General features: G+C 35.0%; 4 protein-coding genes across 4 annotated transcripts; all 4 read left to right on the forward strand.

The window, feature by feature from the left end:
• The first annotated feature begins 517 nt into the window (after positions 1–517).
• On the forward strand, positions 518–3,253 carry LOC126869023 (odorant receptor 85f-like). The gene is made up of 5 exons (XM_050625115.1): positions 518–1,499; positions 2,127–2,226; positions 2,291–2,401; positions 2,498–2,653; positions 2,743–3,253. Exons 1-5 carry the CDS (start codon positions 691–693, stop codon positions 2,794–2,796), a joined length of 1,230 nt encoding a protein of 409 aa, XP_050481072.1. The 5' UTR covers positions 518–690; the 3' UTR covers positions 2,797–3,253.
• Positions 3,254–3,262: 9 nt separating this feature from the next.
• Positions 3,263–5,807, forward strand: LOC126869028 (odorant receptor 22c-like). The gene is made up of 5 exons (XM_050625124.1): positions 3,263–4,659; positions 5,120–5,219; positions 5,315–5,425; positions 5,528–5,683; positions 5,757–5,807. The coding sequence occupies exons 1-5, from the start codon at positions 3,842–3,844 to the stop codon at positions 5,805–5,807; spliced, it is 1,236 nt and encodes a 411-aa protein (XP_050481081.1). The 5' UTR covers positions 3,263–3,841.
• Positions 5,808–6,421: 614 nt separating this feature from the next.
• On the forward strand, positions 6,422–9,212 carry LOC126868389 (uncharacterized). Its single transcript, XM_050623749.1, has 3 exons — positions 6,422–7,552; positions 7,996–8,106; positions 8,170–9,212. Exons 1-3 carry the CDS (start codon positions 6,755–6,757, stop codon positions 8,365–8,367), a joined length of 1,107 nt encoding a protein of 368 aa, XP_050479706.1. The 5' UTR covers positions 6,422–6,754; the 3' UTR covers positions 8,368–9,212.
• Positions 9,213–9,356: 144 nt separating this feature from the next.
• LOC126869039 (uncharacterized) lies at positions 9,357–14,024 on the forward strand. The gene is given in 9 exon segments (XM_050625144.1): positions 9,357–10,189; positions 10,634–10,733; positions 10,802–10,912; positions 10,981–11,136; positions 12,016–12,851; positions 13,235–13,334; positions 13,458–13,568; positions 13,657–13,812; positions 13,882–14,024. Coding segments are annotated over 9 exon segments (2,442 nt in total). The 5' UTR covers positions 9,357–9,368; the 3' UTR covers positions 13,933–14,024.
• The last annotated feature ends 281 nt before the right edge of the window (positions 14,025–14,305 follow it).

Genomic DNA, 14,305 nt, shown 5'->3' on the forward strand with positions numbered 1-14,305 from the left:
TCACTAGGAACATAGATAAATAAGATTAAATTCGATAAATTTTTACACCCTGTAAATAGTGTCACGTAACTGTCAAAATCATCAAGACGGAAATAGTGCATGTTTCTTACCAAAAACATTTTCGAGTCTGTTTTATAAATTGTATTTTTAATAAAAACTAGTTTTACCTGTACTCAAACATATATCTTTCTCCTTCTAACTCCACGTAATTTACATGACGCACTATATTTTACCCAAGCAACTCTTATAAACGCTCGAAAATCATTTACCGTGGCATTGAAAAGAAGAAATATCCTTCAACTCTATCCAGAGTTGAAATGTACATGAGCTCGTCTCAAAGATCGAAATATCATACGCTTTGTTCGCATCCCTCCACAGTACACGCGAGAATACGGTAATCATGCGTTCGTCCCCTCATTCTTCGATTATGTGCTTCGCCTTTGGGAAAAACCATTTCGAAACTTGTCATTGCATATTAATTGCATCGGTTACAATCAAAACTACATCGAGGGTTACGGAGAAAACCCTTTGCTCGGAGGAAATTGTATCGATATCGAGTCGATAAAGAGAAGAGCGAGTTTCCTATGCCTATAACAGCGCAAGCGCGCGATTCGAGAAAACTTTTCGTACGACTCGACCAGTCGTCGACGAAACTAGCATCAGTGACTCTCTGATACTCGATATTCTATTATGAAGACGGGAAACATCGTGCAGACATCCAACAACGCGAGTTACAAAAGCGATCTAAGGTTCAACGTTCGACTGAACGTGCTGACTTTGAGAACGATTGGAACCTGGCCAAGATTTCTCGATCATTCTTGGCGGGAAACGATCGAACACGTATTTCTAAATCTTCTCTGTTACGGTCTGCTTGGTTTCATCCTGATCCCTGGATTCATGTGCTTTGCCCTCGAGATCGCGGATTTTTACGACCAGATGAAACTCGGTAGCGCGCTCAGTTTCTTTCTAATGGCAGTGATGAAGTATTGCGTGTTCATTATGCGCGAGGATGACATACGTAGATGCGTGAAACTGATCGAAGATGACTGGAGGAACGTGAAGCACAACGAGGATCGTAAAATTATGTTGGATAACGCGAGTTTCAGTCAACGACTTATCATAATCTGTAGCGCTTTCATGTACGGCGGCGTGGTTTTCTATTATATCGCATTACCACTCACTCGAGCGAAGATTATAGAAGAGGGTGGCAACTTGACGTACATGAGACTCGTTTACCCTTTTCCTAGGGTAATCGCGGACGCCCGGCGCAGTCCCATCAATGAAATTTTCTACACGATACAGTTATTGTCTGGCTTTGTTGCTCATGATATCACGGTTGCCGCTTGCGGTTTGGCTGCTCTTCTTGCGATGCACGCGTGCGGACAGTTACAGGTTTTGATGTCTTGGCTGGAGAAATTGGTAGACGGAAGAGAAAACGACGATGAGAGTTTGGATCAGAGACTGGCCAATATCGTGGAACAACATGTTCGGATAATCAAGTAATGCAAACATTTGATCTTGTTCGATAGTAAACGATGAAAATTGACGTATAAATATATACGCGATGTGGCTCGTGAAAGTATTTGGATACTCGCCGTGGAAGATCTTTATTTAAATGTTATGTATATTATGTGAAACATTTTGAAATTCTACTAGTATTGTAATGGTAGTGACAGTCATGTAACTGTCGAGATTGCATCGGTAAAATTTGAAACCGATCTAAAAATGCATATGTGTGTAGAAGTTAGAAGTCAGTTATTGCAAATATATATTTAGTAGAAGGTCAATATGGTGCGTGAACATCTCAAACATGCAAGGAGTGTAGAAAATGGCCCCACTGAATATCGAGGCTCATTAATATAATGGGCAATTGATTGTTTAAATATTTTCGTGATTTTTACGAAATACGTACCTACACTGAATATCTCGTAGTTTTTATGTAAATTTTCACATTTGTTTCAGACTTTCTCAACGTAATCGCAATAGCCGTCTCGCGTTACAGTATTAATAAAATTTCAAAATGTTTCGTATAACACAATATAATATGTTCATAAATGGTTTCTACAAGATTTCGAGCATATTTTAACGGATGTTAAAAAAATGATATATTTATTGTAACGTTTCAGCTTCATAGCTCTGACCGAGGATCTTCTGCGTGAAATATCATTGGTAGAAGTCGTGGGTTGCACTATAAACATATGCTTCCTTGGGTATTATTCGATGACGGTATAATTTCACGAAGGAATTTGCAATTGCGAACCAAAGTTTTAATTCGCAATTTCTGTTTTAGGAATGGGATCCTAATCATCCTGTTAGAGGTTTTACGTACATAATATTGCTGACATCCGTCACGTTTAACATTTTCATATTCTGTTACATCGGTGAGGTCTTAGCAGAGCAGGTAATTATTATTTTCAAATTTTAATGATCAACGATCGATTTAGTAAAAAATTTAAACGACAACAATATGAGATATACGCGTGAAATATTTCAATAGACGGTAAAAGTCGGCGAAAAATCTTACATGATCGATTGGCATCGAATGCCTTGGAAGAAAAGTCTCGTCGTTCCTTTGATGATTTCGATGTCTCGTTCCACTACCAAAATCACTGCTGGCAATATTATCGAGCTTTCTATCAGTAGTTTCGGTAACGTAAGTGTCTCACATGTATCCATTGTGAAAAAAATTGTCCACGCTGTAAAAATCATTTTCTATCGTGAAATTTTCACGGAAAATTATAGGTCATCAAGACTTCGTTCGCGTACTTGAACATGCTACGAACACTCACTACCTAGGGGTTCCTTTTTCAGTCAATGGTAAACCGGTACTGCGACTCTCACATTGAAATTATAGATACACACATATATCACATGAATATCTGCTTTTTATAAGAAAAACGTGTTCTATCATGAATTAGACAAGAAAGAAGAATTTTCATTTATCCGACCTTTGACTTCCCATGTTGACATTTTCGTAGTATAAAAGAATTTATCATATCGCAGTTATTGCCTTATTATTTGTGTAATGTATAAGCTGACAAATTAACACGATGAAAGAATAAAATTATTCACTAATTATTTTTTACTACGATTGAACGTTTGAAAAAACGTTGCATATTTAGAAATGACAATATACTATTTAATTAACCTAACGCTTATTGTTACTACTTTGTTATCGCTATTTCATGTTACTTTATAACAGTAAAGGAAATTTATAGAATTATTCAATCGCACATGGATCGAATGTTACCGATTAAAAGGAACGAGAAATTTATGGAAATGCTGTGTAATTGTCAATACTTTCAGTAACGTAAGTACCAAATAATTACTATGTTCAATATTTAAATTATGAATGAAATTGGAGGAAGAAATAATATATGCATAATTGTATTACTTACATGTTCGTACATTACAGCCAGTAAAATTTGCTTCACGCTATATAATATTATGAATCGTTATAATCTTTCACATATTAACAAATGTTCTTATCTTTGGTATTAGAGTAAATAATAAATATTGCGAATAAAAGAATGTATTGTACAGATGAGAAATGACAACTAGTCACCATCATAAATTGATTCTCTAAAACCGCACAGCAACGTTATTAATGTTTCGCTGACGTGTCGAAAGAATCAATTGATCGATGTTCCACTGTCATTCTCTCTACACTCATAATACATAAAACTGAACTTCGTGAAAGGGTAAAACTAAACGCAGCAGACCACTTTCGTCCTCCCTTCTGATCGGAAATCAGAAAATCGAGCGCAAGCGCGCCGCTTATTTTTCCCCTTTAAACAGTGATCAGACAATTTAGTCTTAAACGAGCGTTCAAGCATCAAGCATGCAAACGTCAGGCATAAACAATAAAAAATTCCGTATAACGGACAGCGAGTACGAAAAAAACGTGAATTTAAGTATCCAATGGAATCTTTGGTTATTAAAATCCATAGGCCTTTGGCCATATTCAAATTCCATTTCAAGAATCCGACGATACTTCTACTGGTTCATAAATATCACTTGTTACAGTCTGATCAGTTTTCTCTTTATTCCCTGCGTTTTATACGTTTTCCTCGAGATAGAAGATACTTACGGTAAACTGAAACAATTCGGCCCTCTGATTTTCTGCGCGATGGCGTTCGCAAAATACTATTCTTTGATCGTACACAAAGCTGACATTCGTGAATGCTTGGAACGAATCAAATGGGATTGGAAGAACATGACAAACAGAGAAGATCGCGAAATCATGACAGTGAACGCGAGTTTCGGACGAAAATTGGTGGTCGTCTGCACCTTGTTCATGTACAGTGGTTTCGTATTTTATTATATCGCTATACCTATTAACGTGGGCAGAGTAGCAGCAGAAAATGAAAGTCTTACCTTCATTCCACTGGTATTCCCATTTTCAAGTTTTATCGTTGACACGCGTTATAGTCCTACGAATGAGATCGTTTTTTCGATTCAATTGGTGGCTGGTTGTTTGATGCATGGCATTACATCAGCGGCTTGCAGTTTAGCGGCTGCTTTCGCGGTTCACGCTTGCGGTCAGATGCAGGTGTTGATGAATTGGTTGAAGCATCTCGTAGACGGTCGATCGGATATGAGTGAACGTGTAGATGGTAGAATCGCTGACATCGTGTGCCAACATGTCCGAATCCTAAAGTGTGTAGATGTTTATTATTTATTTATGCGTGTAACGTTTATTTATTCGTAATCGTTCATTAAGGGAAGAATTTTAATCTTTTGCACTCTATCGACGTTGCTTTAATGACGTTGATAAGGCGAAAATTGTTATTTGATTTTCACTGAAAATAGAAAAAAGAATATTATCTGTACTATATTTATTCAGAATCTTTTCATCGTTATATTCGTAATCTTTTTCTTTTCGTAATATAATGTTCAATTTCAAAAGATTTCACTGTGAAAGTAAAAGTGAAAAAAGTGTTGGAATTGCTGGCCGATTGTATATAGAATTTTTCGGAGTGCAGAGGCTTCAAGGAAAAATTGTTAATAAATTTATAATCGTTTGTAGACTTTTTCTACAAAACTTGCGATATTGTTTCACATTGCATGACTCTAATATCTGTCAATGTGTATCAGAAAATATCGTCGATTGTTTCAGATTTTTGACGCTCATAGAAAATACGATACAGCAAATTTCATTCGCCGAGTTTTTAGGATGTACACTAGATATATGTCTCGTTGGATATTACGTAATCATGGTATGATAATTGATAAACTTGATCTAAGGTTCAGATCCTATTAATCTCGATGATCCTAGATCCTAAAATATACAAATTCTCCTTTCGTATTATAGGAACTGAAATCGAATGACGTCACGAGCGCCCTAACTTATATGATTTTACTTATATCGATTACATTCAATATTTTCATATTTTGTTATATAGGCGAGATCGTGACTGAGGAGGTAAATTTTCACGTTTAAATAAATTTCTATTAATCGAGTAATAATCTAAAACTCTATCTTTTCGAATGAAAAATATTTTAACGACAAAATATGATACGATAGTGTAGGAAAATTGGCGAAACGTCGTACATGATTGAGTGGTATCGATTGCAAGGGAACAAGAAGCTTTGTTGTGTTTTGATTATTGCTATGTCGAATTGTACGATAAAATTGACGGCTGGGAACATCGTAAACCTAACTATCAACACGTTCGCTGATGTATGTATGAAATTGCTATTTGAATCTTTTTTCTTGCGTAAGAATTAATTAAAAAAATTTTTTTAACAAATAGGTTGTTAAAACGGCAGTTACTTTTTTAAACGTACTACGAAAAACGACTTAAATGGTTATTTCATAATGTGAACATATTTTTTATGATCGTTGATGTATATCCATAAAAAAAAAATCTTTACTGTTATATCACACGATTTTCAGTGTGTTTTACATGTTCGATGTTACTTGTGGTTGTTGTTACTTGTCTTCAATATTATACATTTTTTGTACTATTTAGGATGAATGAAAATGCATGTTTTATAAAGGCATTGAAGAATAAAAAAGATGTGAGAGACGAAAGAATCGTCATGCTACTAGAATATTGTTTGTATTATATCGTCTAATGTTCTTTCAGTTTCTGACTTTGTTAGAACGTATCTTTTTGTACGTATTGATCGTCTGAGAGATATTCTAAAAAATTATTGTGTTTATGATCTCACCACTTAAAAATATATTATGATACATATAAGGTATCATACGATTGTCTACACAGCTATAAAAATACTGTCCAGGTTTAAACACTGATGAATAGAACGTTAGAAAGGACAAAAATTAGATATCGATGAATCGAAAAAGGTCCATTCTGGCATTTGAGACACAATGCCTATTGTGTTCCTCGACTTCAAATTTCAATTTTTGTATTCCCACTTCAATAATTGTATTGTTGGATACAGAAATAGATAGTAGCTTTGAAAAAAAAGCAACACAGCAGTGCATAAAAAATGAGATCGAAGAAGACGAAGAACTCAGGTTGCAATAAACAGTGGCAATTCTGTTCCATCAACGTTAAAAAAAATCAATCTATCGATGTGTCATCGCGATTCTGCTGCAGTCCACACTCATAATGCATAACAAGAGAAGTCCCAAACAGGGAACTTTTATCAACTTTTATTCCACCCTTCCGAGAGAAATTGGAAAAGGCGGCGCAAGCGCGTCGATATTTTCCTTGGAACAGTCATCAACTTATAAACCGTCAGTATTAAGAGAACTTTCAAGTTCTAACAAAGCAGAGTAATCATGTCGTCTATCAAAGTCGACCAAGATTACAAGAAGGGCGTAAATTTAAGCATTCGAAGCAGTCGTTGGATATTAAAACTGATCGGCGTGTGGCCAAATTCTCGGGACGCTTCGGCGGTAAAAAAGTATTTTCGCGTGCTATTAAACGCCATTTATTACGCTTTGATCATGTTTCTCTTGTTACCTGGAAGCTTGTACGTAATTCTCGAAGTGGAAGACGTTTATAACAGAATTAAACTATTCGGCCCATTGAGCTTCTGCGTGATGGCGCTTTTAAAGTATTATCTTCTGATACTTCACGAAGAAGACATTCGCGAGTGCGTTGAACGTATCGAATGGGATTGGAAAAATATCACGTACCCTAAAGACAGAGAGCTCATGATGACGAATGCTAACTTTGGAAGAAAACTAGTCATCGCGTGCACCTTTTTCATGTACAGTGGTTTCATCTTTTTTTACATTGCTGTACCGATGAGCGTTGAAAGAATACCAATAGAGGGAACCAATGCAACATTCATCCCCATGGTGTTCCCCTTCTCGAGATTTATCATCGACACTCGTTACAGTCCTACGAATGAGATAGTGTTTTCTATTCAATTTTTGGCTGGCGCTCTGATGCATGGTATAACTTCAGCCGCTTGCAGTTTGGCTGCAGTATTTGCTGTACACGCCTGCGGCCAAATGCAGGTGTTGATGACTTGGCTAAACCATTTGATAGATGGTAGATTAGACATGCATGATTGCGTCGATCAGCGAATCGCCAAGATCGTGAGTCAACACGTTCGAATATTGAAGTGTGTAAGATGTATTTGTCGTATGGTAAAATCGCATAGCATTATTATCTTGTAATTCCTAGAATTATACTGCTACTTTTTAATTATACTACACTACTGGTTCTAGGTTTAATTTTCGAAGTATGAACATTGAATTTTTATATTTGAGTATGCAATTTTAAAATCCATGAATAAAGATTGTTTGATTTCTAAAGCTTGTTACATTTAAGACTTTAGGTTGGAAATCAGCTTTGGAATTGTGCTAATGTTTCGATGTTTCAGATTTTTATCCCTTATAGAGAGAGCGCTTCAACAAGTATCGTACGTGGAATTTTTAGGATGTACGTTAGATATATGTCTTCTTGGATATTATATCATCATGGTACAAAATTTGTAGATATCTAAAACTTACAGTTTACCAATTATCGAATGTTATAAACATACGTATATATCATCTTGATGTTACAGGAATGGAATTCGAATCATCTAACAGACGTCATGACTTACAGTGTGTTACTTGTATCCCTTACATTTAATATTTTTATATTTTGTTACATAGGAGAACTCGTGGCTGATAAGGTAGAAGCTTTTTCGAAATTGGCATCATCGTTTTGTACACAATTGTGATATATTTTCTAACAGTCTAGAAAAGTAGGAGAAATGACGTACATGATTGAATGGTATCGATTATATGGAAAGAAAAAACTATGTTGCGTCTTGATAATCGCAATGTCCGATTCGTCGAGAAAACTGACAGCAGGGAACATGGTGGAATTGTCTATGAGTACTTTTTCCGATGTAAGTATCAATTTAGAGATCATTATAATTACATTTCTATAAACTGACCAAAGTATTCTGTGCAAATAGGTAGTTAAAACATCGGTTGCTTTCTTAAACGTGCTACGAACATTAACTTGAACATTCTTGGAAACACGATCTGATGTAGAATCTATTATTCTTTTCTTTTTTTTTATCAAAAATAACTTAAGTAATTACTGATCTTTTTCTTATGAAAAATAAGAATCGTACGACGTCGTTGTCACCGTGTTAAAACCTAAGAAAAAGGTATTTTGATTATAAAGATGAATAAAACAGTCCATAGCTCAAGTTGGTGACATAGTAACACTCTCTTCACTTTCTCAGTTTTCACTGTGATTTTGTTCTTTTATTTGAGAAGCGGAAAAAAACGATAATACACGCACAACAATCGAAGACTACGGATGAAGAACGATAAGTCACATTTTCCATTTTTCACACGAGAGCAGTTTTACAATTCAGTACGTTATCAATTAATTCCATGATACCAGAATTTTCCTTTTACTTATCTTTTCACAGTCCCTTTGTAACATTAACAACATTGCTTATCATAGCATTGCAATAATGAAAATATTAAAGCAATATTTACCTTAACAGTTACAGTCTTGACTTGTATAAAACTTCTTCGACAATATCACTAGATCAACAGGTCTCTTTTTTACATTTAATTATCTTATGCGAAAATGATACTTTTTAATTATAAGATTATGATGTTAAAATTAAAAAATCGTCAAAAATATGTTTATCATGTTTTTCTGTGATCTTGAAATACCTTCGAGGAATATCAGTAAGATTGATTTACTGACGCTTGACAAGTCAATGAATCGATGTTTCGCCGCTATTCGCCCTACCATATGCATTCATAATGCGAAAAAGCGGGGAAGATTCAATCCACTGGAAAAAATAAACTTTCGTTCTCCCCTTTTCGAGAGAAATCGACACGGCAGCGCAAGCGCAGCATTATTTTTCTTAGAATAGTTACAAACTACGGCAATAGTTAGTATGAAGGAAGCATTTGAACTTCGATGATGCAAAAATCAGTAACGAACGGCTCGTCGTATCTTACGACGGACCACGACTGCAAGAGGAACGTTGATTTGAGTATTCGGTACAGCCGATGGATTTTGAAGCCAATCGGCGTCTGGCCAGCTTCTCCTAACATTTTGATGGCAGAAAAATATTTCTATCGGTTCATAAATACCATTTGCTATAGTTTGATTTGTTTCCTCTTGGTACCCTGCAGCCTGTACTTAATTCTCGAAGTGAAAGATGTTTATAACAGAATCAAATTATTTGGTCCGTTGAGTTTCTGCGTGATGGCGTTTTTAAAGTATCATCTGTTGATCCTTCACGAAGATGATATTCGCGAGTGTATCAAACGCATCGAATGGGACTGGAAGAATATTACGTACTCTGAGGACAGAGAAATCATGATAACGAATGCGAATTTTGGAAGAAGATTGGTTATTATCTGTGCATTTTTTATGTATAGTGGTTTCGCTTTTTATTATATCGCCATACCTATTAGCGTTGGAAAAATTCCTGCGGCAGATGTCAATGTGACCTTCATTCCTCTGGTGTTCCCTTTCTCGAAATTTATCATGGATACTCGATATAGTCCCATAAACGAGATTGTATTTTCTCTTCAATTAGTAAGTGGCTGTTTGATGCATAGTATTACGTCAGCGGCTTGCAGTTTAGCTGCTATATTTGCGGTGCACGCATGTGGCCAGATGCAGATTTTGACGAGCTGGCTGAAACATTTGATCGATGGTCGGTCAGATATGTATAACAACGTCGACAGCAGAATCGCCAACGTCGTGAGTCAACACGTTCGAATATTGAAGTGTGTAAAAATTCTGGACTTTAGTAAAATGAGAATAGTAGCTCGGGATTGAAAATTTCAGCCTTTAATTCGGAAACTCAAGCTGTTTGATTTGAAATCTATGAAACTCTTAGTTCCTACCTCTGAACATACGTCGCAATCTGAACTTTTAAATTTGAGAAATTTAAATCCCTGAAGTAACATCGCATAAAAATCTGAAATTTGAATATTACAACTTGAAAATTTCGATTGGCAGAATTTTACAAAAAAAAAAAAAACGTCTGAAGTCCTGAGTTGAAAAATTTAAATTTCAGAAATTATGAAGATTAAAAACTTCTAAATTTAGAAACTTGATTTTTGTTTCTAAAAGCTGTAAAAACTTCAAGTTTTAAAGAATTTCGAATTCCTGATGTTACGAAGGTTGACATCAGTGTTATCGATAAGCGATATTGATTTACATTTCAGCTTCCTAGCGCTTACAGAGAAAACACTGCAACAAGTGTCATTCGTAGAATTTATTGGTTGCATGTTAAACATATGTCTTCTTGGGTACTACGTTATTATGGTAAGGGAACAAGACACATATATCGATAAATATATATAAACTTCATGCACGGTTTACCGGTGTTTTAGGAGTGGAGTTCCAGTCATTTAACCAGCGCCATAACGTTTTTTATATTACTAATATCTCTTACGTTCAATATTTTTATATTTTGCTATATAGGCGAGGTGGTAGCGGAACAGGTTAGATATTTTTGTAATTAATTCTTGAAATTTCCTTAATATCATACTTTTTACATAATTTTTTCCAGTGTAAAAAAATTGGGGAAACATCGTATATGGTTGATTGGTATCGAATATCAGGAACCAGAAAGCTTTGCTTTGTACTAATCATGGCAATGGCTAATTCGTCGATTAAATTGACGGCTGGCAACATGGTTGAACTGTGCTTAACTACCTTCAGTGACGTAAGTATGAAATTATTTCAACCGCATTCATGAATGCCTCACTTCAAAATTTATTTCTTGTACGAATAGATTGTTAAGACAGCGGTTGCATTTTTGAATGTCCTACGAACATTGACATGAACGTTGGTTAAAGTAAAATATAGTCTAAATACTACCTGTATAGTATCTCAATATATTATAATGAAATTTATTTGCGCTGTTATTGATTCATTATGTTATAATCGTCATTAAACGCAATAAATATGTTATACCAATTTTAATACTGCTGGGATCCTCGAATTTGCTTGTCTCGATTTCGCCTTAACGTTGACGAGAAAGAAGACTTCTAACGTTCCAAGAAAATTCGTTAACTATACAAATTGAAAAGAGAAATCACGTATACATTTTGCAACAAACATAAACAATTTTCCACGCTTTAAAATGACCCACAAAATGTAGAAGAGTTAATACATACGCGGGCCTATATCTCATGTTACCGTGTTCCATCCTTTTTTTTTTTTAATTCCTACCGTCACAAGAATATTCTTCGCTCAATTTGATAATCAACAATAATCCCATTTATAAACATTTTGAAGAAAACATCGAGAACGTATTACATCAGAAAGTATGAACATTAGAAAGTATGAAAAGTATGAAAAAAAGTTCATGTTCTACAAATTGATTCCTTCAATCTGTTGGCAAACACGCAATACAATTGTAAAAATCAATGACCCTAGACCGGCATCCATCCTGCCGTAATCGTAACGCATGAGGTAACATAAGCAAAATCCCAAAGGACTTTGAAACTATGAAAAATAATTCATGTACTTTCTTTCTCCCTTTGGAATACGAGCGCACGCGCAATGTCACTTTTCATTTGAACTTCCATCGAACCGCGAGCAAGCTTAGTTGCAAGCAAGCTCTCGAGTATCAACGATGAATAAAGAGAAACCTGTTGTGACCGAGCATGATTATAAGAGAAACGTGGATTTGAGTATTCAGTGGAATCGTTGGTTGCTGATACCAATTGGTACTTGGCCAAATTTACGTAAATCGTTACTAGGAAAATATTTATCTTCGCTCATTAATGTTATTTGTTTCGGTTTAATTGGCTTCATGCTCGTATCGTGTACTCTGTACCTCGTTATAGAAGTAGAAGAAGCGTATCATAAAATCAAAATGATTGGCCCACTGAGCTTTTTCCTAATGACGTTTATGAAATATTGTCTTTTGATACTACAAGAAAATCACATCAACGAGGGATGCGAACGCATCGAATGGGACTGGAAGAATATCGAACATCACGAAGATAGAAATATCATGGCACAGAACGCCAATTACGGACGAAGATTAGTGGCCATCTGCACCTTTTTCTTATTTAGTGGTTTTGCGTTTTTCTACATTATTGTGCCTGCTAGCGTTGGTCAAGTGGTAACAGAGGATGGAAATTTGAGCTTCGTCCCGTTACCCTTTCCTGCCTCGAGATTGATCGCTGACGTTCGTTACAGTCCTAGTAATGAAATTATCTTCTCCATCCAAACTCTAACAGGTGTCGTAATGCATATTGTAACATCAGCGGCTTGCAGTATCGCCGCTGTGTTTGCAGTGCATGCCTGCGGTCAGATGCAAGTATTAATGAACTGGCTGGAACATTTGATCGGTGGTCGATCCGATATGAGTAATATCGTGGATGAAAGAATCGCTAGCATAGTCACCCAACACAATCGGATACTGAGGTGAGTAAAATTTATTAAGTAATTATCTCGTGACATTTGTATTTTATTTTTATTTTCATTCAAAACATAATCCAAGTGATATCACAGTATCTAATCGGATAACCCACTCCTTTATAGTATGTATGGATATGAAATGTAATATTTGGCACTTGAAAATTTGTATTCCTCGATCTGATAATTTAAAGACTTTGTGAACGTGCGGTTTTGAGAACTTAAAAATTTGTGATAGTATATGAAATTTGAAAAAATTTAGAAATTTCAGAATATAGGTGGTAGGATAGTTGAAAATTAAAAAATTTGGAAATTTACATTTGCAATTTCGATAACTGGGAATCCGTTTCGTTCAGTTATTGTGTTTGCAATTTACATTCATCACATTTCAGATTTCTGGCGCTCACCGAAAATGCGCTTCAACAAATATCTTTCGTAGAATTTTTGGGATGTATGATGAACATGTGCCTTCTCGGATATTATTTTATAGTGGTATGCACGCAACAAAACTATCAAATAAACATGCATGCAAAGATCTATTAACATCTGTATTAACATATATCATATCAACCAATACACTATATTAACATTGGTTTTATTTTCTTGATGCGACAGGAATGGAGTTCGAATGATATTATGCAATCGATAAGTTACATGATCTTAATGATATCGTTCTCTTTCAATATTTTTATATTCTGTTATATAGGTGAACTAGTTGCTGAACAGGTACATGCAATCGTATTTTAATAAATTTTTCACACAAAAGGCCACACTATGGTAATAGAAATTAATAAAAATGAATATCTTAAAATAGTGCAAAAAAGTTGGTGAAATGACATATATGATCGACTGGTACCGATTGACAGGAAAAAAGAAGCTTGGCTGCATTTTAATCATTGCAATGTCCAATTCGACGATAAAATTCACCGCAGGAAATATGATTGAATTATCTATTAGTACTTTTAGCGACGTAAGTGTGAGACTATTGATGTTTCTTACGTAAATTCGCAAGTTAATAAAAAATATTTTGAACGAATAGGTCGTTAAAACGGCGATGGCTTTCTTAAACATGTTACGAGCATTGACTTGAACATTTGAATAATATAACCATTTATTCTTGGTAATATATAGAAATTTATTAGAACTTTATGTGTCTATATATGCTGTATTATAGAGTTAATGAAACTAATATTTTCAGCATAATGAGAAAGTTTATTATTAGCGTGAACAACATGATTTCATTATTCCTTGTATTAGTCCCTTCAGTCTCGATATTTTGTAAAGTAAATTCATAAATATTCTAATATTTGAGTTCAGTAAAATGCGTTTCAATTTAAGTGCAGTATATCTTAAAGAATATATTTCTTTTACCAATAATTTAGGGCTTTCTGGTGAAAAATTATATCTGCGGTAAATATGTATCTACCGAGTGTATTGTCTAATTAGTTAGTCAAATTTATTTT

Source organism: Bombus huntii, chromosome 8 (assembly GCF_024542735.1).
Source record: "Bombus huntii isolate Logan2020A chromosome 8, iyBomHunt1.1, whole genome shotgun sequence".
NCBI classification, from domain to species: domain Eukaryota; kingdom Metazoa; phylum Arthropoda; class Insecta; order Hymenoptera; family Apidae; genus Bombus; species Bombus huntii.

Excerpts from the sequence above, each read along its gene's own strand:
- LOC126869023 (XM_050625115.1), top strand. The coding sequence starts at position 691 with ATGAAGACGGGAAACATCGTGCAGACATCCAACAACGCGAGTTACAAA. Across the intron at positions 2,227-2,290 it reads TTGGGTATTATTCGATGACG|GAATGGGATCCTAATCATCC; the intron begins GTATAATTTCAC and ends TTTCTGTTTTAG. Across the intron at positions 2,402-2,497 it reads GTGAGGTCTTAGCAGAGCAG|ACGGTAAAAGTCGGCGAAAA; the intron begins GTAATTATTATT and ends ATATTTCAATAG.
- LOC126869028 (XM_050625124.1), top strand. The coding sequence starts at position 3,842 with ATGCAAACGTCAGGCATAAACAATAAAAAATTCCGTATAACGGACAGC. Across the intron at positions 4,660-5,119 it reads CAACATGTCCGAATCCTAAA|ATTTTTGACGCTCATAGAAA; the intron begins GTGTGTAGATGT and ends CGATTGTTTCAG. Across the intron at positions 5,426-5,527 it reads GCGAGATCGTGACTGAGGAG|TGTAGGAAAATTGGCGAAAC; the intron begins GTAAATTTTCAC and ends ATGATACGATAG.
- LOC126868389 (XM_050623749.1), top strand. The coding sequence starts at position 6,755 with ATGTCGTCTATCAAAGTCGACCAAGATTACAAGAAGGGCGTAAATTTA. Across the intron at positions 7,553-7,995 it reads ACGTTCGAATATTGAAGTGT|GAATGGAATTCGAATCATCT; the intron begins GTAAGATGTATT and ends TTGATGTTACAG. Across the intron at positions 8,107-8,169 it reads GAGAACTCGTGGCTGATAAG|TCTAGAAAAGTAGGAGAAAT; the intron begins GTAGAAGCTTTT and ends ATTTTCTAACAG.